This window comes from Sciurus vulgaris (assembly GCF_902686455.1).
Source record: "Sciurus vulgaris genome assembly, chromosome: 13".
Taxonomy (NCBI): Eukaryota; Metazoa; Chordata; class Mammalia; order Rodentia; family Sciuridae; genus Sciurus; species Sciurus vulgaris.
The window spans coordinates 41,794,311-41,820,514 of record NC_136474.1 but is presented as its reverse complement, the minus strand read 5'-3'; the positions used below and the strand labels follow the sequence as shown (position 1 = coordinate 41,820,514).

Genomic DNA, 26,204 nt, shown 5'->3' with positions numbered 1-26,204 from the left:
GCTCAGATGTCTAACAAGATGACTGTCCAATAATACAGGTAAGAGTCATTTACATATATATTCAAGACAGTACACCTGATTCTCTCCTCAACTTAAACATAAGGTGCTTGGCATTTCTATTTAAGTCTTATCTCTCAACAGTTCAATGGATTTGTCAAAACAGCAATGCTGTCTGCATAGAGAAACCCAGGACAATCTTGGACTGAAGGCTTATAAAAAAAAAAAAAAAAAAAGGAATTCCATTGCCTTATTCCCCAAATTGTTCCAGAATCTTGAACCTTGCCTCTTAAGCTTTCTGTTGTATCTTTTAGAACAAACCCAGAGCTTTATGTCTATATTTTTATGGAACTAATAAGTTTAGAAAACATGTTCTTATGAAACAAGTCATGCTCTTTCTCCCCACAGAGACTTTATGTCAGGGCATTTTCTTAAAAGCCCACAGTACCTACAATCAAGGCAAGAAAGTATCTCACTCTATCAGTCTTACAGAAAGAGGCAGAGGGTCTCTTTCTGACCACTGATACATTTGAAGGGGAAAACGTTCTTTGCTCCAAACTGGGGCTATTTCCCTTTAGCACTGAAATTAGACAAGGAAGACAAAGCCTAGTAGTGCTTGGAGAAGTGACAGATATAGGAGGAATTTCTTTGCTTTGAGGGTGTCCCCAAGCCACAGGCACCCACATAATCCTTATGTGTTCACATGGAAACGTCCACATCCTTGAACTCAACATACAGGCTGGCTGCAACTATGAAGGTGATGCTATCAGAATTCCCTTCCTATCACCTTGCCTGGGGTGAGGACCCCAGAATCTGGAAAACCTGTGGATTCCATTTCAGGCTGGAAGAGGCACACTATGTGGTGCTAGAACACAAAGCTGTGATCTATTCCAGAAATAAGCTCTGGTCCTCTCTGTGCTGTCCACTCTTGCACAGTGCTGGTAGGTAGACACGCCAAGGAACTGAGGTTGACAACTGGTGTCAGATCACTATTCCACAACAAAGTTGGAGGGACCAATTACATATGCAGTCTGGAGGGAGCCAGAAAGGTAAAGCCACCTTCTAACAACCAGAGGTGTCGATGTGGAGAGGAGGATGTGTCAGAGACAGATTCCAGCCTGAGGAGTTATTTTGGGAATATTCTGAGGAAGCCTACGGTGTGGCTGCCCACATCGTGCCAGCCTGGGTGCTGTGGAAGCCAGTTTTCAGAGGTGTCAGTCCCTCCAGTCTCTACTAAAAATAAATATCTACTTATTAAAGCAGATGTTATTTTTACTCAGGCTTTTTCATTCTTGCATAGAGAATTCTCCACATTTGAATTTTCAAAATATTTTGTCAATAATGCTTAGAATTCTTCAAAATCTATAAAGTAAAAACTATACCTCAAATCTTACCAAAAAATGAAAACTGGATTTCTCATTTTCACGTATTTCTGGAAGCTGACAAGAAAAGAGTTTGTATGATAAAAAGGGTTAATGAATAAAAAAATAAAATTAAAAAAGGGTTAAGGGAGTTTTTTGGAATGATAATATAGGATATATTAAAAATGAAGGTTAAAAAAAAAGGGAGCCTCATATGGCCTAGAAAAGAGGCTAAGCAGGCATCCAGACCTCTCCACTCAGCTCTGAGAATCTTCCCCTTGCTAGAGACTTCCCCTTCTAGTAGACCCAGGAATGTGTGAGTGTGTAAGAGGATCTGGCAGAAAAACAAATTAATCATATGCATCTCAGCACCCCTAAAATCTCTAATCTTAACATCTCTAATCTTGGTTGTTAACTTGAGACAAAGATCCTTTGTTAAGCAAAGTAAGGCTGATAAGTATCCTTTTTCATGAGAAACTTATTGTGCTCTATCCCATCTGGTAAGCTTTGATTATTAATATTTTAACTGACATCTACAGAAAGTAACAGAGTGTTGCAGGGGATTATTACCAAGAGCACATGCACTGTCTGTGCCCATAAGAACCAGTACTCATTTACATTGTCCTGCAGCACTACAGTCATTTGCAATAGATGTTTAAACACTTCCAGGCTAAAATTGAGAATATTCTATGTTCTGCTAAAATGTTACCAGTTTCCTTTTACTTAATCGTCAAAATGCCCCCCTGGAGTTACTGTAGGTACCAAGCTCCAGTCCTTGGGATCGTCTTTCAGCCACTGCAAATAATTCTCTTCCACTCTTCCTCACTCTAGTTTGTCCTCTCTCTGTCTATGTTTCATAAACCTAATACACTAAAATGAATGCAAGTACAAAAGCTAACTAGTCATTACAAAGGTACTAAGTATTTACAATAAGCCTTAAACTTAATTAATCCTTTAATTTTTTGAGAAGTTTTAGGTTTATAGGAATAATAAGCAGAGAATACAAAGAGTTTCCTTGTAAACTCGATTTCATAGTTTTCTATTTTTAATATTTTGCATTGTTGTGACACATCTTACATTTGGTGAACCAATATCAATACATTTTTATTAGTAACTAAAGTCCATAATTTACATTAGGACTTCGTATTATACAGTCCCATGGGTTTTCACAAATAATGTGTATCCACTATTACAGTAGATGGTTTCATACGGAAAGATTTCTTCTCCTTTACCTGTTCATACCTGCCCTGTCCCCAACCCCATCTGAACCCCTAACAATCACTGATCATTCAGCTGTCTTTGTCTACTGTAGCTTTGTTTTTTGCAGAATGTTACATACTTGGAGTTATATAGTCGATAGCCTTTCAGACAGGCATCTTGCACTTAGCAATAGGCAATTAAATCCCCTCCATGCCTTTTTGGAGCTCATTTCTTTTCACTGCTGAATAATATTCTATTATATGGATGTAAACATGGATTCCTTATCCCTTCACCTACCAAAGGACATCTTGGTTGCATCTAGCTTTTGGCAATTACACATAAAACTGCTCTAAATATTGGGGTCAAGTTCATGTGTAGATATGTTTTAAATTCATTTGGTGAACACTTAGGAGTGTAACTGCTGGGTTGTATGGTGAGAGTGAGTTCAACTTTGTAAGAATTACAAGTAACAGGATGAGACAAACAGCATTACCCTATGTACATGTATGATTACACAAATGGTATGACTCTACTTCATGTACAACCAGAGAAACAAGTTGTACCCCATTTGTTTACAATCAAAATAAATAAATTATAAAATTAAAAAAAAGAATTACAAAACTGGTTTTCCAAATCACCTGCACTATTTTGCATTCCTAAAACAATAAATGAGAGTTCCTATTGCTCCACATCCTCACCAGTATTTGTCAGCTTTTGGATTTCAGTAATTCTGTTAGGTCGTATAGTGGTACCACGTTGCTTTAATTTGCAATTCCCTCGTGACCTATAGTGTACAGCATGTTTTCATATGCTTATCGTGCATCTGCATCTGCTGAGGTGTCCAGATCTTTGCCTTTGTTTTCTCATTGTTGAGTTTCAACAGTTCCTTATATACTTTGAATGTAAGTCCTTTATCAGATATATATTTGCAAAAACTTTCACCCAGACGCTGACTTGTTTGTTTCATTTGCTTAACAGAACAGAAAGTTTTAACAAAACCCAATTTACCAAGTTTCTCTTTCATGGATCGAGCTTTTGGTGTCACCTAGATTTTCTCCTTTTTTATAGGAATTTTATAGTTTTGTATTTTCCATTTCATTCTATGATTCTTTTGAGTTTGTTCCATTTTGAATTTGTTGCACTTTTTTTTTAATCTTATATTTTTTCTTTTTTGATTTTAATTGGGTATTTCATATGATTACATTTTATCTCTTCACTTAGCACATCAATTATACTTTAAAATTAAAAAATATTTTTATTGGTTGCCCTGGTATACAGTTTGAATCTAAAAATGTTTCAAAAAGAGTTCATGTATTAGGCAATGATGAGAGCTGAATCCTCATCAATAGATTAATCCATTTGAAGGGTTAATAATCTAAATAAACTGAATAATTCAGATTAATAATCTGAATGGGTGGTAATGGCAGGCAGGTGGAATATGGCTGGAGGAAGTGTGTCACTGAGGGTATGGGCATGGGATTTATGTCTTGCCCCAGGGTCCTCACTCACTCTGCTTCCTAGCTTTCCTCTGCCATACACTTCCACCATTATGCTCTGCCTTACCTGGGGTCGAGAGCAATGGATGGGCCAACCACCCACTGATCCTCTGAACTGAGAGACCAAAGTAAACTTCCTCCTCTAAGCTGTTCTTGTCAGGTGTTTTGGCCACAGTGACAGGTGACTAATACACCTAGAGTTTTCATCATACATTACAACTTATCTAAGCCCTCTTTAAACTAATACTATGACAATTTGTGAATACTGTGAGCACCTTATAACAAAGTATATTCCACTAGCCCCTCTCATCCCATATAGCACTGCCATCATTCATTTCACTTATTATAACCTATAATCACCCATTTAATTGTTGTTACTAGTATTTTGAAAATACACTAATCAATTAAGAATATAGAAGAAAGAGTTTAGGGCTGGGGTTGTGGCTCAGTGGAAGAGCACTTGCCTAGCATGTGTGAGGCACTGGGTTCAATTCTCAGCACCACATATAAATAAATAAAATAAAGGTCCATTGACAACTAAAAAAATTTATTTTAAAAGTTTAAAAAAAGGAAGAAAGATTTTATACTTCCTTATTTTTTCTTTATTTAATGTGCTTCTTTATTTAGCTCTAAGTTTCTGATGTATCATTTTCCTTCCCTTTGAAAAGCTCCTTTAACTATGCTATACTGGAGACAAATTCCCTCAGTTGTTGTTTGAAACACTATTCCTCTTTTACTTCTGAAGGATGATTTTGGTGCATATAGAATAGTAGGTTGTAAGGTTTTCTGCAAATGCTTTAAATATCCCACTTCATTCTTTTCTTGCTCATGTGGTTTCCAAAGAGGAATCCAATACAATTCTCATCATTGCTCCTCTATGAGTAAGGTAATAATCCATTTTTCAGATTCTTTCAAGATTTTCTCTTCATCTTTGATTTTGTGTTGTTCAGATATGATACCATCTAGGGGTAGATACTTTGGCACTTATTCTGCTTGGTATTCTTCATGTTTCCTGGATCAGTTTTCTGCTGCATGTCATTAACATTGGAAAACTCTCAGCTATTATTACTTCAAATATTAAAAACTTATTAATTTGCTGATAGTTAAAAATCATTAAACATACACAGAAATAATTTTTGCAATTCAAAAACACTGAAAGCACTAATTCCAAGTTTTCACAGACATATCAAAATTTCATTAACTAAATATTTCTGATAAAGACATATGTAGAGGCTGCCTAGAGAGTTTTAAACATATATAACTAGTTGAGTTTTGTAACTCTGAAAGTCATCTTCAACAGATAACTAAGTGAAATAAAAAAATGCTGAAGAAAATGTGTGTCTTCAAAACTTGTGGAGAGAGCCCACAAGTTTTGATATTTATCTAATTTGATATATAGCTCTTCGTTCTTATTATTTTTCTCAATTCCTCCTTGTTTGTATTCACATTTCTGACTTAATATTTATTGTCCTTCTCTGGATTCAGATCTCAGTAGAACAAGGTGGTTCCCACAGTTTTAGGTATGGAAAGTGTTACAGAAACACACAATACATACCCACAATATCATCCATGATAGAGCTGTGAGGTTTCAAGCACACAATAGAACTTACTATATAAGGATTATATTCACATTAATTCTACTTTTTCTAAAATATAATTTTAAAAATGATGTTAAGCTAAATTAATAAATTAAGAAAGAAAAATTAAGCTGGCATATTACCTTAATTTTGTTAATTTCATGTAGAGTGTAATTTCATGTAAGTGTAAAAATATAAATCCAGAGATTTTCTAAAGGAAATGTATAACTTTGATATTAGAATAAGGATGAAATGAAAACCAGAAACCACAAAAGAAAAAAATTAATAGATTATATAAAATTTATCTTTAGTTGAAGAGAAAAAGTAGACAAGGCGGGACTACACACTGAATCTCTTTGTAAGAGATATCCATAAATATCATAAGCCTGCTTTAAAATATAAAATGATAACAAAAGTATTAAAAAAATAGACTACATATAGGAAAAGCAACTTTCAGAAAATTGCTGACATAGAAAAATAAAACATTTGTTATTCAAAGAAAAATAATTAAAAGCAGGACAATTCTTTATTTTCAAATAAATTATTTTTTCTCCAAATCGGCAAAATGAAAAAAGTAAAATAGTAATTACCTGTAAGGACAGAGTGAAAAATTATTCTCATACATTCAAGCTACAATTACCTTAAGGAAGATTGAAATTAACATCATAATTTAAAATGTGCACACTTTTTAATTTAAGGGTTCCACTCCCAGATATTAATCCTTAGAAATATTCTCAAAAATGACCACATACAATTGTACCAGTACTCACTACGTCTTTTTTATTAAGCATGAGATCTGAAAATAATTCACGGAGATCATTTGAATAAATACATTATAGTAGGATCATCTAGTGGAATTCTTTGTGGCCATTAAGCAAGAATAGGCTGAAAATTCCTTTCCCAGTTATGATAGGAATGCTTGATAGGCACCAATATCCTACAAAAAATGACAAAAGCAGGTCCTCAGATGATTCAGTACTGGTATTTAAGGCATGGAACTACTAACTGTGACTAATGTGTTCATGACAGTAGATGGCAAGAAGAATTTTACTTAATAACTAATCTATAAGTCATCAAGTATATAGAAATTGCAGAAGTGAAATATACAAAGACTTAATGAAAAATTCATTCCATGGGTGTAACAGTAATGACTCCACAGCATTGGAGACCTTGAAGATACACCATTAGAAAAAAAAAATATAGACTGAAGCACATGGAGCAAAAGGGAGGGAGAAAAAAGAGCAAATAAGACATATGAACAATAAAAAATTCCAATATATTTGTATACGGAGTCCCAAAAAAGGTAAAAATAGAGACTGGAGCATAAACTACTTGAAGAGATAATAGTTAATTTTTTCAAAGTGATGAAAGGCATACCCATAGACTTAAGATGCACAAGTCCCCCCCAAAAATACAAAGAGAGCTACATCTAAGTACTTCATAGTAAAACTCATGAACACAAAAGCCAATAGGAGAATCTCATAAGCAATAAGAAAAAAATAAGCTATATTTCACAACACACTCCATTCAAAAGAGACACAATAAAGCTATAGGTGACTTGGATTCTTGAGAAACCATGTATGACTGGAGATAATAGAATTATCACATTTAAAGCCAATGTACATGTATGATTACACAAATGGTATGACTCTACTTCATGTACAACCAGAGAAACAGGTTGTACCCCATTTGTTTACAATGAATCAAAATAAATAAATTATAAAAAAATAAAGCCTGAAAAAGAAATTCACTTTATAACCATTGAAAATATTCTTCAACAGTTAAGGTAACTATAATCCCAGAGACTGGGGATGCTGAGGCAGTAGGATAGTAAGGTCAAGGCCAACCTCACCAACTTAGTGAGAAAAATAAAATAAAAAATAAAAAAAATAAAAGGACTAGAAGAGCTCAGTTCAAGTTGCATAGTAGCTGCTCTCCTGCAAAATGCTAAAGTTAAAAAAAAAAAAGATGGGAGGATCCAAGATGGCGGACTAGAGGGTGACTGCATCTCCCGTTGCTCCAGAACTCAGGATTCAAGAAGGAGAGGTACTGAGAGACTCTGACCAACACAGAGCCGCTGGGTGAAGCTCTGCCTGGGGAGCAGACAGGGACAGTGGGCAGCTTCTTGGAGCAGGGCAGGGCATCGAGAGTCTTTCCCGAGCAGGCTGGCTCGCTCCGGCGGCAGGCCTGGTCCACAGCCAGCTTCTCGAAGCAGGCCCACCCAGTGAGAGCTTTTCTGCACAGAGCCAATCCCCAGCCCTGGACCCAGCAGCGAACCCCGGCCCGCAGGCAGCTTCTCGGAGCAGGCCCACCCAGTGAGAGGTTGTCCCCTCGCAGAGCTAGCCCCTAGCCCTGGACCCAGCAGTGGACTAGGGGCAGCATTCTTCGGAAGCACTGCATTATCAAGTTCCTCCAAGACTTCAGTCTACTGAAGGCTGGGAGGTGATATAGTGGAAATATATAGGGACACTATAAGCAAGTAGAAGAAATCTGCAATATCTCAGAGTCCCACTGATATCTGGCCAATATGAGAAAACAAGGGAAGAAAATGTCCCAAACAAACCTAGATGCTATTTCAATAAAACCCAATGACAGCATGGCACAAGAAATGTCAGAAAGGGAGTTCAGAATGTACATAATTAAAAGGATCAGGGAAGCAAACTAGTAGATGAAAGAGCAGATGCAGGCACTGAATGATGAGATGAAAGAGCAAATGCAGGCATTAAATGATCACATCAATCACCAGTTAAAAGAGCAAATAAGGGAAGCAAAAGATCATTTCAATAAAGAGTTAGAGATACTGAAAAACAACAACAACAAAAAAACCAAAGGGAAATCCTTGAAATGAAGGAAACAATAAACCAAATTAAAAACTCCATAGAAAGCATAACCAATAAGATAGAACACCTGGAAGACAGAACCTCAGATATTGAAGACAAAATATTTAATCTTGAAAACAAAGTCAATCAAACAGAGAAGATGGTAAGAAATCATAAACAGAATCTACAAGAATTATGGGATATCATGAAAAGTCCAAATTTAAGACTTACTGGGATTGAGGAAGGCTTAAAGAAATAAACCAAAGGAATGAATAATCTATTCAATGAAATAATATCAGAAAATTTCCCAAATCCGAAGAATGAAATGGAAAATCAAGTTCAAGAGGCTTATAGGACTCCACATACACAAAATTACAACAGACCCACACCAAGGCACATTATTATGAAAATACCTAACATACAAAATAAAGACAGAATTTTAAAGGCCACGAGAGAAAAGAATCAAATTACATTCAGGGGGAAAGCAATAAGAATATCAGCAGATTTTTCAATCCAGACCCTAAAAGCTAGAAGGGCCTGGAACAAAATTTACCAAGCCATGAAAGAAAATGGATGCCAACCAAGCATCTTATACCCAGCAAAACTTACTTTCAGATTTGACGACGAAATAAGATCCTTCCATGATAAACAAAAGCTAAAGGAATTTACAAAAAGAAGGCCGGCATTACAGAACATTCTCAGCAAAATATTCCATGAGGAAGAGATGAAAAACAATGATGCAAATCAGCAACGGTAGAATGAAAAACAGAAACTTCTCCAACACCTGGAGATTAAACAATATGCTATTATATGATGAATGGACAACAGAAGACATCAGGAAGGAGATAAAAAAAATTCTTAGAAGTGAACAAGAACAAGGACACAACATATAAAAATCTCTGGGACACTATGAAAGCAGTATTAGAGGAAGATTTATTTCAGGGAGCTCATTCAACAAAAGAAGAAAAAAATCAACAAATGAATGACTTAACACTACAGCTGAAAGCCCTAGAAAAAGAAGAACAGAACAACACCAAAAGTAGTAGAAGACAGGAAATAGTTAAAATCAGAGCTGAAATCAATAAAATTGAAACAAAAGAAACAATACAAAAAATTGACAAAATAAATAGTTGGTTCTTAGAAAAAATAAACAAAATTGATAAACCCTTAGCCATACTAACAAAGAGAAAAAGAGAAAACTCAAATTACTAAAATTCGGAATGAACAAGGAAATATCACAACAGACATGAGTGAAATACAAAACGTAATTAGAAGCTATTTTGAAAATCTATTCTCCAACAAAACAGAAAATCTCGAAGACATCAACAAGTTTCTAGAACATATGAATTACCTAAACTGAACCAGGAGGACATACACAATAAATAGATCAGTTTCAAGTAATGAAATAGAAGAAGTCGTCAAAAGCCTACGAACAAAGAAAAGTCCGGGACCAGATGGGTTCTCAGCCGAGTTCTACAAAACCTTTAAAGAAGAGCTCATTCCAATACTCCTCAGAGTATTCCATGAAATAGAAGAGGAGGAAACCCTCCCAAATTCATTCTTTGAAGCCAATATCACCCTGACCCCTAAACCAGACAGAGATACATGCAGGAAAGAAAATTTCAGACCAATATCCTTAATGAAAATCCACGCAAAATGCTGGGGGCTATGCCATATGGACTACGCCAAGATGGCATCTGGCAGCCAGCTAGAAGGTTTTTTTTTTGTTTTTTTTTGTTTTTTTTTTTTAAATCATAAACTTACATAGGGCAATGTTGTTTGATTCATTCTGTTATTTTTTTCCCTTCCCCCACCCCTCCCACCTCTCTTTTCCCTCTATACAGTCCTTCCTTCCTCCATTCTTACCACCCTCCTTAACCCTAACCCTAAACCTAACCCTAGCCCTAATGCTAACCCCTCCTACTCCCCATTATATGTCCTCATCTGCTTATCAGCGAGATCATTCATCCTTTAGTTTTTTGAGATTGGCTTATCTCACTTAGCATGATATCCTCCAATTTCATCCATTTGCCTGCAAATGCCATAATTTTATCATTCTTCATGGCAGAGTAATATTCCATTGTATATATAGCCACAGTTTCTTTATCCATTCATCAACTGAAGGGCATCTAGGTTGGTTCCACAATCTGGCTATGGTGAATTGAGCACATCTGCTGAGGGGTTGATTTACATAAGCACACCCAGGTGATTTGTCATTGGCCGTATTCAATTAAGTCCACACACCCAATGCATGCACACGTGTTCCTGAGTGCTCCTAATCGTGCCTGCTTGGACATCTAGCTCCTCGCCTAATCTTCGCATAATTGGCGTCAGCTCTACCCTTCGCCTCCTGGAGGGGATATAAACCGGCTCTTCTGGAGCGCCAGGGTTCCCGGATTTCCAGAATCTACAATAAACCGCTCAGAATTCAAGAGCCTCGCTACTCGTTTGTCTCCCGCACCAAATTGACTCTGCTGGACGGCGTCAGCAAAATTCTCAACAAAATTTTAGCAAATTGCATACAAAAATATATTAAAAAGATAGTGCACCACGATCAAGTGGGATTTATCCCAGGGATGCAGGGTTGGTTCAACATCTGGAAATCGATAAATGTCATTCACCATATCAACAAAATTAAAGGCAAAAATCACATGATTATTTTGATAGAAGCATTTGATAAAATACAGCACCCCTTCTTGCTCAAAATACTAGATAAAATAGGGATAGTGGGAACATTCCTTAACATGGTAAAGGCCATCTATGCTAAGCCCATGGTTAATATCATTCTAAATGGTGTAAAACTGAAAACATTCCCCCTAAAAACTGGAACAAGGCAGGGATGCCCTCTTTCACCACTTCTATTCAACATCGTTCTTGAGACTCTGGCCAGAGCAATTAGACAAACCAAAGAGATTAAAGGGATACGAATTGGGAAAGAAGAACTCAAACTATCCCTGTTCGCTGATGACATGATTATATATTTAGAGGAACCTGGAAATTCCACCAGAAAACTCTTAGAACTCATAAGTGAATTCAGTAAAGTAGCAGGATATAAGATCAATGCTCATAAATCTAATGCATTTTTATACATAAGGAATGAATCTTCAGAAAGAGAAGTTAGGAAAACTACCCCATACACGATAGCCTCGAAAAAAATAAAATACTTGGTAATCAATCTCACAAAAGAGGTAAAAGACCTCTACAATGAGAACTATACAACACTAAAGAAAGAAATTAAAGAAATTCTCAGAAGATGGAAAGATCTCCCATGTTCTTGGATAGGAAGAATTAATATTGTCAAAATGGCCATACTACCAAAAGTGCTATACAGATTCAATGCAATTCCAATTAGAAATTCCAATGACATACCTTACAGAAATAGAGCAAGCAATTATGAAATTCATCTGGAAGGATAAGAAACCCAGAATAGCTAAAGCAATTCTTAGCAGGAAGAGTGAAGCAGGGGGTATTGCAATACCAGATCTTCAACTCTACTACAAAGCAACAGTAACAAAAAAGGGCATGGTATTGGTACCAAAATAGGTAGATCAATGGTACAGATTGGAGGACGTGCACACAAACCCAAATAAATACAATTTTCTCATACTAGACAAAGGTGCCAAAAATATGCAATGGAGAAAAGATAGCCTCTTCAACAAATGGTGCTGGGAGAATTGGAAATCCATATGCAACAGAATGAAACTAAACCCATATCTCTCACCCTGCACAAAAATCAACTCGAAATGGATCAGGGACCTCGGAATTAGACCAGAGACCCTTCAGCTTATAGAAGAAAAAGTAGGTCCTAATCTTCAACATGTTGGCCTAGGATCAGACTTCCTTAACAGGACTCCATAGCACAAGAAATAAAAGCAAGAATCAATAACTGGGATGTATTCAAACTAAAAAACTTTCTCTGAGCAAAGGAAACTATCAGGAATGTGAAGAGAGAGCCTACAGAGTGGGAGAAAATCTTTGCCACTCATACTTCAAATAGAGCACTGATTTCCAGAATATATAAAGAACTAAAAAAAACTCTACACCAAGAGTACAAATAATCCAATCAATGGGTTAAGGAAATGAACAGACACTTCACAGAAGAAGATATACAAGTAATCAACAAACATATGAAAAAATGTTCACCATCTCTAGTAATAAGATAAATGCAAATCAAAACCACCCTAAGATTCCATCTCACCCCAATTAGAATGGCAATTATCAAGAACACAAGCAACAATAGGTGTTGGCGAGGATGTGGGGAAAAAGGTACACTCATACATTGCTGGTGGGTTTGCAAATTAGTGCAGCCACTCTGGAAAGCAGTGTGGAGATTCCTCAGAAAGCTTGGGATGGAACCACCATTTGACCCAGCTATCCTACTCCTCGGCCTATACCCAAAGGACTTAAAATCAGCATACTACAGAGATGCAGCCACATCAATGTTCATAGCTGCTCAATTCACAATAGCCAGACTGTGGAACCAACCTAGATGCCCTTCAACTGATGAATGGATAAAGAAACTGTGATATATATATATATATATATATATATATGTGTATATATATATAATATATATACACACACACACACATACACACACAATGGAATATTACTCCACCATGAAGAATGATAAAATTATGGCATTTGCAGGCAAATGAATGAAATTGGAGAATATCATGCTAAGTGAGATAGGCCAATGTCAAAAAACCAAAGGACAAATGATCTCGCTGGTAAGTGGATGATGACACATAACGTGGGTGGGAGGGGGACAAGAATGGAGGAAGGAAGGACCGTGTAGAGGGAAAAGAGGTCTGGGAGAGGTGTGGGAAGGGAAAAATAACAGAATGAATCAAACAACATTACCCTATGTAAATTTATGATTACACAAATGGTATGCCTTTACTCCATGTACAAACAGAGAAACAGCATGTATCCCATTTGTTTACATAAAAAAAAAAAAGCTGGAGGAAACTAACAGAAATATAGGAGTTTTTCAGACAGAAGAAAAATTATCCTATGCAAAATGTTTATTGCAGTGGATTAGCCCGCCACTAAAAGAATATTAGAAATGTTCAACCAACAAGGCCAGGTCAGGAGAAATGGTTTAATAAAATAAATTTTGCTAAAAAAGCAAAAATTATACATTTGAATATAACCTATTGAGAAAAATAGAAAATAATTAAGAAGGTAGCCATAATCCAAGATTAATAACATTTAATGTCAATATATTAAATATTCCAATTAAAAGACTAGTATCAACAGGTTGGATTTAAAAGTAAAAGTTGTATGCCATTTATAAGAGACATTTAGATATAAGGAAGATATAAAAGGAGGGGAAAAGATATCATATCCAAACACTAACCTAAAGAAAACTCACATAGCAATATTAATATCAGACAAATGAAAATTAAACTTAAGAAACCATAAGAGAAATAAAGAGTTGTATTTCAAAATGATGACAGTTAATTGGGGATACAAACTATTTTAACTTTACATGAGTCTAATAATATAGCATAAAATACAAATATAAAAGGAGAAAGATGTCACAGTCACAGTAGAGGATTTAAACCTATTTCTTCAGGAACCCAAAGAATAAAGGGAGCAAAGAAAGAAAAATCAGTGAGGAGAAAAAATATCTAACAACATGATAACTTTGTTAATTTACTGTTCAGAATATGTTCTCTATCTGCAGTGGAATAAAGCTAGACATTATTGAGAAGATATGAAAGTACCCAACTATTTGGAAAGGAAATAGTATACTTCAACCCATAGATATGAGAGGAAATCACAATCTATATGAGAAAATATTTTGAATTAAATGATTAAGAAATTTGACAAACTGAAACTTACACAACGTAGGCAAAGCTATGCTTAGGCTAACACCAGTAGCTTCAAGTACATATATTAAAGCACATTAAAAACAGAAGATCTAAGAAACACTTAAAGAAGTCAGAAAAACAAAAACAAATTAAACCCATATGCCATGGAAGAAAGGAAGGCAAAAATTAAACAGCAAAACTAATAAAAGAGAAAATAAGTATACAGTAGAGAAAATCAACGCAGCTAAAAGCTGGTTCATTGAAAAGATGACAAATCTCTAGCCAGATTAATCAGGAAAGAGGCAAAGACAGAGAGAGAGGAAAGAAACAGAGGGAGACTGAGCATGTGAGTTTGTTCACAAGAGAACTATTCAGGAATGAGATGGGACATGACTTCAGAATTTACACGCACTAAAAAGCTCATCAGAAGATACTATGAATAACTTTATAGTAACATTTGAAAATTTAAATGAAATAAATTCCTAGAAAAACTAATACAAAGAGAAATTTTAAAAATCTGAGCCCTCAATTTATTAGAGAAATTAAATATGGATGAAAACTCTTCCTATGAAAAAATTTACAGGCTCAAATAACTTTTCTGGTGAATTCATCTAAATAGTTAAAAAACAAATGTCATGAAATAACTCCTTGTGGAATGGAAAAATACTACACAACTGAGTTATGAGGTCATTGCACCTATAAAATTGACACATGATTACCTTAAAATAAAAAAAAATTACAGACCAATTTCTCCTATGAACATTTTTTAAGAAAGTCCTTAATAAAACAAAGACAGTGCTCAAATAGCATGGTAGTATGTGGCTATAAAATTTGCAAGCTGAAACCATGCAAACTGAGTTTAATAAGAAATTGAAAAAATTGTGATTTTCTTCCATGACTTTTACAAATTTTGGTTAAAACATTAACTCTCTCACCAACAATCATAAATATTTAGGCAAAATTTAAAATAGTGTACACTGTGATTTACAAAATTAAAACACTAAATAAAGCATGTGTTTCTTGCCACGATCACGTCCTATGAGATGTCTTTATCCTCTTTTTCACAACCACATTCCTTGTTGATGCCAATGGGTTTGCCTTCACTAAAGTTCCTGACAGTACATCCACAGTCTTAAAATGGTGGCAGGTTCAGCATTTCATTGGCTGGCTACTTTTCTATAAATCCATTTACATTTGGTTAGAATTGCAGTTCCAGTGTTATCACTTCCTTTCTTTGCTGTACTTTCACATTTGTTGACCAATTCCATTTTGAATCATGTAACTTCATAAAATACCATGTGGATTTATCACAGGGAGACAAACAGGCAACACAACTACACGACTTGCTGTCAGCATGTGAACTAACAGATGGGCTGTCACCAAACACCAAAAGACTTTGAAAGAAGTGATGTCACTGGTCACTGGTCAGGATGAAATCTACTATTTATGTAGAGCTACTACTTCATGTAATCACTCACAGTTAGCACACCTTGGTAACTGAAATCTGAACTGTGCTGTTGAAGGATTGATGTTATTTTACAAAATCAAAACAACTGAAATGCATGCATATTGGAGGCAGGCAAAACAAGAACTACCTAAATTAAGGGTGAGATAGTGCACACCTGAAATCTCAGCAACTTCAGAGGCTGAAGATTGTAAGTTCAAGGCCAGCCTCAGCAACCAGGCAAGACCCTGACTCAAAATTAAAAAATTAAAAGCCCTGAGGATATAGGTCAATGGTAAAGGACCCCTTTACCATAATTCTCAGTACCAAAAACAACAACAACAACAACAACAACAACAACAACAAAAACACTCAAGCAACCAAACAAACACGCAAAAAAACCCAAATTACTGGCTTTATTTCTTGATCTGAGTGCCATATGGATGTTCATTTTTTTAATTAATAAAAGTGTAATTTGAACATTTTTCCTTACTTATGGTATATTTCAACAAAAAAAACTTAAGAATCATTATAATAAAATTCACCACATTATCAGAATAAAAGAGAAAAATTATATGATTATTTCAATTGGAGCAGAAAAGAGCATTTGATAAAATTCAACATTCATCAATGAAATTATAAAAATAGCAAACCAGCAAATTAGAAGTGGAGGCAATTTCTTCAGTCTACTGAAGGGCATTACAAAAACTACATCGAATGTCATACTTATTAAACAAGAATGAAAATGCTTTCCTTCTGAAACTGAGGATGAGACAAAGACAGCCTTGCTATCATGACATCAATTCAATTCAATATTATAATTATTATTGTAGTGGAGATGCTCGCTCAGGGAAACTGCCTAACTTTATTGAAAATTAATGAAGAATTTACCACATTCATGACTTAGAAGGTGCCAACTTACCTGAAATTGGTGTATTAATTCACTGTTTCTAATTAAAGTCAGAGTAAGTTGTATGGTGTGTGTGTATGTGTGTGTGTGTGTGTGTGTTATAAATGGTTAAGTTAATTAGAAATGTAAAGGGACAAAAATATGACAATATAATAAAGAACAAAATTGAAAAGTGACATTCTTAGATCAGGAGTTATTATATAAATCTGTGATAATTAACTAAGTTTGGTATTGACAAAAGAATAATCAAATAAACCCAATGAAACAAAACAGAATTCAGAAACAGATCCACACATAAATAGATAACCTGATTTATGAAAAACTGATACAACCACCTATTAGGTGGAAGAAAGAACTTCTTAATACTTGGTGCTGGGTCACCTGACTATTCACAGAGAAAGTGAATTTTGAACCCTATGTTAAACCATGTAAAAAATAGGTTCCAGGTCCATTCCAGATCTAGATATGAAAGATAAAAAGTAAAGATTTTAAAATGAAAAATAGCAGAACATCTTCACGAACATTGAATAGCAGGAAAAAAATTAAATTAAACAGGATGCTAAAAGTGCTAACCAAAACAGGAAGGAATGATGAACTACATTGAAAACTGGAATTTGTATTTGCCATAAGGCATCATTAAGAGAGTGAAAAGGCAAGTAAGAGGCTGGAGAAGATATCTGCAAGGTATCTACCAATATTGAACTCATCAACCCAAAAGAAGCCCTACATATCAATAAGAAGAAGACAACCTAAAAGACAAATGGGGGGATTCTTCACAAACTCAGATACTCAATGGCCAGCAAACTCAGAAAATGTGTACAAGGCTCACTGGGCCTTAGGGAAATGTCAAAAGAATGGCTAGAGACTGACAAAAATCTGTGCTGACAAGGATGTGGAGCACAATTTCTGTCCTATGCTGGTGTGAGTGCTGAAAGACCATTTTGTAAAAACATTTGACAGCAACTTGTGAAGTTGAACTTACCCAGATACTCCACTCACTGACATTTACTCCACAGAAATGCATACACATACCCACCAAATCACAAATCAGAATGTTCCTGGTGGCACCAAAGGCAAGAATGCAAAACTGAAGATACTAAACACTGAAATGGATAAATTGTTTTTTCATAAAACTTAATGAGCAGTGAGAATAAGCAAACCATGATTTGAATGGATCGGACAAATACATCAGCAAAATAAGTTAAACATATCAGAGTATACAGACTATTGTTCCATGTATAAAAATGTTCAAATGGGGCAAAAATAACTGGTAGTGAGTGAAGTCAGAACAGTGGTTACCAGTCAGGAGGAGGTCAGGGGAGTGCATGTGTTCAGCATTGGGTCAGTTCTGCTTCCTGACCCAGTGGTGATTAAGGGGGTGTGATCTCTTGTGTACTCAGTTAAAACTTTTTACTAAAAAAAGAAAGAATCTGGCAGATGAATCTGAGCTGACTTAGGAAACTAAATATAATGTATCAATAAGTGGGGAAACAAAGCTAACTAAAAATCACCAAATATAATTCTTTATCAGTTGAAAAAATCAAAATGTGAATTATTATATCTAAAATGGATTTATGAAGGATTCATTAACAATATTTACCTCTTTACATTTTTAAACTTAGGAAAATTAGGGATTAAAAATGAGTATCAGTTACATATTTAAGACCAATAAATAAATATGTTAAAAAAGCAACAACTTTCTAGCTGAAATTTCCAAAATTACAAAGAGGTCCCCTAGTATGGTGCAATGAGGGAGCCCAGACAGTGACCTCTGTTCAAGGGGCTGGGTCTTGGCTGCTTTAGCTCTCAGGCACGCTGCAGGGCAGAAAGTGCACAGATGAGCAAGTCCCTTAGCATTAGTGTAAATGCACTCTAATTATCCACACTCAACTGTACTAAAGGAGCAGTTTTGTCCCATTCTCTGCAAAGGTAAAAACCTGAGAGGCTACTGCCCAGATGTCCAATTCCATCCTGGAGAAGGGACCAGTAATGTTGCTCATGCATGATTTTACCTAACAAAAGGCATAAAGGAAAAGTACCACTAGTCCTTTGGGTGGCACCTTCCTGAAGCTTACCTGTAAACTGTAGATTAGTAAGACAAACTCCAGCTTCACACCTGTCAATTTCAATACCAAACATCCTTTTAAGATAACTGTGCTTCCTCAACAAACTTGTATTGTTAGAAAGTAACTTTATATTTTTGTTACTGATCTTATTTTTAGACATTATTATGGAAAAAGAATGTTGAATCTGAGAATCATGCTTGAAAATAGAAAGGTAGCTTTAAATTTTTTCATTATATATACCAAGTGTGTCTATTGTATATAAAATGCTTTAGGAAATAAAGATGGTTACAAGTAAAATTTGAAAACATGTCTAAGATATAAAAATCAGAATCCACATACATTTTGTGTACCCAATCTCTACAAATGCAGCGTATAAAATTTCCTGTTATGGGAGAAACAGAGAACAAATTTTAGTTCATTTTTATTTAAAAAAAAAAAATAAAGACTTGGGCTGGGAATGTAGCTCAGTTGGTAGAGTGCTAAGGCCCTGGGTTCAATTCCCAGTACCGCAAAAAAAAAAAAAAAAAAAAAAAAGTGTTCATTCAAATTTATGCCCAGAGCAAAAACAAAAAGGAAAAACGATAAGGACTTTAAAATTATGCTTAGATTAACAGGCTTAAAAATAAAAGGGTAATGTTAAGTAATCATTTAATATCACATTAGCAACACCGATTCTTGTTGTTTTGTCTCACCCAGGTTAGAACCAGGACAAATGATCTTAACTATCATAATGGGAATCAGTCTGATATAGGAAGAACTGCTCTGGGTGAGAGGCTAAACTGAGAAAGCTGGAGCTATGAGTACTGCATGTACATTTCCATGCAAAGACAGCCCCATGTTATTTCCCACTGCAGGGCATTAGGGGCCCACAGGTACCTAACTCATGTGTTCCCCTGCACGTTTTCTGATAGCATATCTTTTACCACTGACCTCCACTATGAGGAAACTGAAATGTTTAAATTAAAGCACACAGTGAATGCATGAATAAATAAAAGCATATGGACATAAACTTTTTACAAGTGATGCAGAAAAGAACAAGTGCATACTGAACAAGCTGTAAGAGATTTCATCTTTCACATTATGCAAATGCATTTTGCTAGTGATATTTTCTATTTTAGTCAGGATGATCCTCATTACTACTTTTACTATGTGAACTACAAAACTGTGTATCTGTTTTAACAAGAACATATACATAATTACTCTGTGGAGAAATTTTCAAAAGTGTCAAAATATGAATTAAAACACCGACACTTTTTTTTTAAGGCTCCGTATGTGAATCCAAAACATGTTGCTTACAGAATGAAGACTTGGTAAAATGGATGAGAACATTTGTATGGAGGAGTTTCTAAAATACCAGTTATTTATTTAAAGCAAGCTTCAGCTCTGGTTATATGGTTTAGAAACTCTTCTGATGAGGGAAAAATATGAAGATGCAAGATGACAGACAAATAATTTACCTGACCTTCATTTTCTGAGGAAAAGACCCTCACTCTTTGTGGCTGGGATAAAATCAAGAGGCCTTCCAACCCCCAAATTCATCTTTCTCCAACTGAAATGAGCAGGTTAGCACTGCTTATAGTCCTCATAACCCTTTTGTTCAACAATGGCCAAGCATGCTCTTTTCTTCTATAGAAAAGTTGAACAGGTAATTGTACTGGACACAAACTGCAGGGCTAACCAATTGTGCTAATTTGGTGCACTTCTGCTCAAGTCAGCAGAAATCTCACAAATTTCCTTTCTTCTAGAAGATAAATAAATCTCACTGTGTTCTGGGAGAGACAAATTTATAGAACTACTGTGGCTGGAGACATGGGATACTAATTACAAATGACCAATATTTTCGTCTGACCAGATCAAAATATTGACACTAAAATAACACAACCAAGGGAAAACTCATTTCTTAGTTTGTTACCATGGAACCTAGCTCAGAATTCTTTCTACATTGAGTCTTCATGGGTTAAAAAAAAAAAAATGGAATTAAAACATGCATTTCTTTTTCCTACACACTAACAAATTTCTCAACTCTGATGGTTAAGGTTTTTCAAATAATTTCTTTCCTGTCTTACTAATGAGACACCGTCTCTAGTCATCCAACTTATCAAACGCAGTGGGACACTCCTGACTCCCCTCCACGACTTCAGCAGGTTTAGATCTATCCCAGGCTGAGTGGAGATGATAAAGATGACAGTCTAGTCTTTATACTTTTAAAAATGTGAAAATTAAGGTTTAGGGCTGTGAAGTGACGGACCTTAGTACTTGCAGGGTAGGAACTAGAACAAGTCTTCTGACTTCTGGTCAAGTTTTTTCCACCACTCTCTAATGGAATGATAAAGCCAAACAGTCAAACAGATAAGACATTCCAAACAACAAAAAGTATATTCGGTGTTTTTGCTAGTATTTTTGTTTTTACCTCTGAAGAGATTATCCAAGCCAATATCTTCTTTTCCTTTGATTTTCAAACACTTTGCCTGCTGTACAAGTCTGGGCAAAGAACAGAAATAAAATCTAGATTCATTATCCTGTGAAGTACGAATAAATCATGATAGCAGCACGAATTTAAATGAAAACCACAGGGTAAATGCTAGTGACTTAGCAGGTATTATGCTGCACAGAGCCCTGCCAGAAGGTTTTCCTTTTTTTTTTTTTTTTTTTTTTTCTCAGTTTAAGATTTAAAAAAAATATATATACTTTTGTTCAGGAAGTCTATGAAACCTGAAACTTAAAAGTCTCCTTTCCCCCCACATTCTATTATAACAAAAAGTTTCTACAACTCCCTGGAAAAGAATCTTTTCAAAGTCTGAGGAAGATGGGACAGTGGGTGACAGGGTGGTAGATGGGTAAATAATAATTGCTACTGATGATTTTGACACTTACTATTTTAATCAGAAGATTACAGACATTGTGCTCAAACAACTATATAAAGTAATTTAGTTACATTGCTGAATGTCAGAGAATTAATTAACTTTTAAAATGTTGCACTATGCAGTAAGGGCTGATTTTGTAACTCTTTCATCATGGAGCTTTATTAAAACTTGAAGCTCATTCTTCATAATGAATATGGAAGTTTTTAAAATGAAACTTTTCCAGGGATGCTAATTACCTACTAATTAATTATAGGTAGATAGAACTTGATGCAATTAATTTTTCTGTATATGTTTAAAAGTTTAATAAGATCACAATACTTCGCTTTGCACATATATTTTCTTATTATACTTACTCTTTCATTTTATCCTCACTAACAAGTCTTTGAAATGCTCATGAAAGAACATTTCAGTTTCTGTTTCGGATGAAGAAACTGATTCTTCTGAAATCATTGCCAAAAACCTAGGTAGAAACCTAAATGACTTATACATAATGAAGGTAATTTTATCGCTATTCATATAACCATGCATGTCATGGCATAATTACATTTGATTTATTAGTTATCTCTTAATTCTCAGGACTTTTATCAAGATGATTAAAACTGAGAAAGGATCTCTTTAGAAGCTGCATCTTTGGGCCACACAGGTTCCACAACGTGTGTTGTGGAACCTTAGTTCACCTGTGTGAACTAAGCTGCTGTAGAGCTTAGTTCCAAGGTAGCTAACCACCTGTGGTACAAAGGAGGGACAACATGCCAGCAATGGGAAGACCTGGGTTCATAGCCAGGACCCAGGTCCTACATTTGTGATCCCAAGTGGACCTTTAAATACTCATAGTCTTAGCTTCCAATCTGCAAAAGGGAGACAGCACTTGCTTTATTGGGTTGTTCTGAGCAATTACTGAACTAGATATTGAAAAACAGTGTAAAAATATTTTATGCATTAAGGATATGCATAAAAATGTGTGGAATATTATTTTCAATATGTATATTTTTCATTATATTTTCTCATAATCCATATATATCATCAGGATTTGTTTACATTCTTGCAGAAAAGCATGTGATCTGCAAGGAGAGGGCTTAACCTGAAGGAGTAAGTATCTGGTGGAGAAAGCTAGTCAACATGGGATGATGGAGGGAGGCACAACCCTGTGCTATGTAGCTCAGCAGAGCCGTTTTGCAAAGAAGATGAAAAAAAGAAGAATGGTTTTAGTTCTGCTTACTTCTTTTTGGCAAATCTTTGGGTAATTTTCCCTCAGTTCTACAAATTTTATAACTGATTTTCAAACCATCTCAAAGAATCCCTCTGCAATCTGCTAATGAAGATCTTAATCCATGTTACAAAATTAAAAAATAAAGCTTCCTTACATACACTGATGAGGACTTAAAAAAATAATTTTAAAATAAATCAAATAAGTTTATTGAGTTCTTTTTAAAAATGCTAGGCACCACAATTAATCACAGGTTACACTTTAGTATACTCTTGCTTTCAAATTACTACATTGCTATGGAGATAATGCCATGCCAAGTCCTGAGGGAAAACTCCTGTGAAACAGGTACTTTCCAAGGACTCCCAGCCTCTCCATTTAGCTTAACCTCAGATCATTCTCACAAAAACTCTAAAAGGTAGGGATAGTACTCTTGTTTTATAAATACAGAAACTGAGGTTCAGAAGTATTAGTGAACTTGGTCCACATCAGGCACACAGAGCATTGATGGTGTAGCCAGGATATAAAGCCGAGTTTCTGAACTAAAAAACCCAGGCTTGCTTCTGTTCTGCATGTGATCTTTCAGTACTGTAGGGCTTGCTGCTATTTACAATAGACATGGAGGAGTAGTCACAGGCAGAGCAAAAGAAAGGGACAGTCAGGACTGCTCTTGGAGATCAAGGGGAGAACACAGTTTGGCACTCTGCAGAGGATGAGGGGAGGATTATGGAGAATTGGGGAGAAAGAAGAAACTGGACTAGAATAAACATAAGGAAAACAGGAGGAGAGAGGTGTTTTAGGGATCTGATACACAAATCAGTTTTTTTGATGAAGCGCCTGCATCGTGCAAGGAAAGGTGCAGTTGACAGAATAAGGTAAGAACTGTGCTGCAGAGGACCTCGCCTGCTATGCTTGTTTGAACTGGATCTCATGGGCAGCAGAAAGGCCACCAGAGCGTTTGCATCTTGAAAGGATCTGCTGTACACAGTCTGTAGAAAGGTTTGGAAATGACAAAGACCAGAAGAGTGCCAAAGATGAATCTTTTTTTGTGTTTTATCTAAAAAGGCCTAAATCTCCATGTAAATCTCCAGGTATAATCTCCAGGTATATACTTAACCAATAATTTTTCCTAAAGCCTGGCCTGTACCTTTTATATAATCATAGATCCAGGCACCCTAAATAATCTTCAAAATCTTTCATTAGTAGGTTTGCTGTTGTTGCAGCAAGAGTCAGAAACTCCTGTTTGTGTGTGTGTGTGTGTGTGTGTGTGTATCTGTCTATGCCAGATTCATTCCCTAAAGGATTTTAAGTGACTGAGAGGTGAAACCTGCCACAATCACCCAGTAGTCTGCCATTCACTGTTTTGATAACTCCATACATTTGCTACTTCCAGTCAAGGCAGTATTAGTGGCTAGTACTCAGTGCTCATTAAGTGCCAGACCCATAAACTAGATGCCTACCATGAAAATAAGATCAATCTTACTCTGCACTGAAAAAGACAGAGAGGTTAAGGAGCTTGCCCAAAGGTAAAAAGTGAGTAGAAGAACTGAAATCTGAAACTAAATCTATCCGGACCTAGACACCTCCTGGAACATGAGGAAATGATAGGCCACAAGTCAAATCCTGCCCCTTGCACTTTGGCAAAAGTGTTGTACTAGAACACCGTTACTAGTTCATTCCTTCACTTGTGTCTATGACTGCTTTCACAACAATAACTAAGCTCAGTAGTTACAACAGCGATCTTATGGCTGACAAAACCTAAAATATTTACTATGTGGCTCTTTATAGGAAAAGTTTACTAACCCTTGTCCTGGAAGTATAGGAAAAGTCCATAATGTCAAAATACATGTACTGCATGTGTGTTTTATCTTTTCTAAATATTGTCCTAATAATTGTTTGGTTCTAGCTTATAATCAGACTCAAGAGGCAAAAACTGGGCTCTGACTCTCTTTAATTTGGGGGTAAATTCTTCAAGTCTAATCAACATACTGTAAGATTTTCATGCCGACAATTTGCTTTCAGCTGAGATGAATTTTACCACTGAAAGACTCCTCATTTATCAGGGGATTCAGATGTGTGTTCTATCACACTTCATAGGAGGCAGAACAAGAAAAGGGTTGTCACAGAGAGGTGAAGAAGGTTGGATCAGAGAGCAAGAGGGGGGTCTTCTGCATGTAAGGTGGAGAGATTAGAAAAGCTTTCAGGGGTGGGATATGAAGCAGGCTTCAAAACAAGGTTCCCTGCAGAAAATGGAGAGGGGCCCCCAAGTGCAGGGCATTATCCTGTGAAGTGTTAGGAGAGGAGAAGTGATGGGGCGTGTCATGTGAGGAGATGGGGAGTGGAGCTGGGGACCACTGATGAGAACTGCAACAGCTCTCTATGTCTCCATGTGTGCCTGTATATTTGGATATACACAGGTTTTAATCTACAGTACAGCAAAATGGTCCAATGAGCTGAGTCTATTTATCTAAAGAACTAATAAAATATGCTTAGTTTGTACCTAAGAACTAATTAAATATTGAAAAATATGGCAGTAGAAAGCATCCATAAATAATGATATACATATAAAAAGGTTTCCTTGGCATTATGCATAAGAAAAAATATTGGAAACCACTTGTCAATAGGGGAATGGGTTAAATGAAGTAAGGTATTCCATACAATAGTACATAATATGTTGTTAAAAATAAGGCATTGGCTCCACGAAATATTGTATTAATATGGCAAATTAATATGGCAATGGATCCATGATTCATTGTTAAATTCAAGTAACAGGTTGCAGATTAACAAAAAATGATAATTTTTTTTAAAAAGAACTAAAGTATATCTACATGTCCACAGGTAGACATGGCCACTGAGGAGGTGTTGAGAATGTGTGACAACCTGTTGACACCAGTAACCTCAGCTCCTATCACCAAAGTGTAAAGTAACAAATGAGAAATTAAGTTTTTAAAAACCTGAATATTTCTTGAATTATTAACAAGGGCATTTTCTTATATTTTTACAAGCTTCCAAGTTATGCTGTTTTATAGAAAAGGTCTGGATATTATTAATGTTTTAATTTTTTTCTTTTTATTCATTCACATTTTCTAATTTTCCTATAATAAACAAGCATCATTTTAGTAATGAGAAAAAAATCATGTTAAATGTCCCACTTTACTATTAACCATGAATGGGAAATAATTATTTTGAAGCTGGTTAAGTATGTAGATGATAAAAAAAATGCCTGTTGGTGCCTAGGCAGCAAAATTTTGTTTTTCTTTGGTGTAGGAGCACTAATATTTCCTTTTGCAAGGAACCATGGAAATTTTAGGACACAATGTTCTGCAGAATTTAATTACTAAGAGCCTGTCCAAGGCAGGATTCCAGAAATCCAGAGATACACAATAAATTATAAAGTGCCTTATAAGAATTAGCTTTAAAAAATATTTTTAAGATCTTATTAAGGCA

At 35.6% G+C, this 26,204-nt stretch overlaps 1 protein-coding gene across 8 annotated transcripts in view; it reads right to left on the bottom strand.

Annotated features, from left to right (window-relative positions):
- Positions 1–26,204, bottom strand: part of L3MBTL4 (L3MBTL histone methyl-lysine binding protein 4) — a 490,814-nt gene that overhangs the window by 84,240 nt on the left and 380,370 nt on the right. For all 8 annotated transcript variants that reach the window (XM_079109233.1, XM_079109226.1, XM_079109227.1 and 5 more), the window contains one exon: positions 21,100–21,170. In XM_079109233.1, the coding sequence (XP_078965359.1) occupies positions 21,100–21,170 (71 nt within the window). The remainder of the gene's footprint in view (positions 1–21,099; positions 21,171–26,204) is intronic.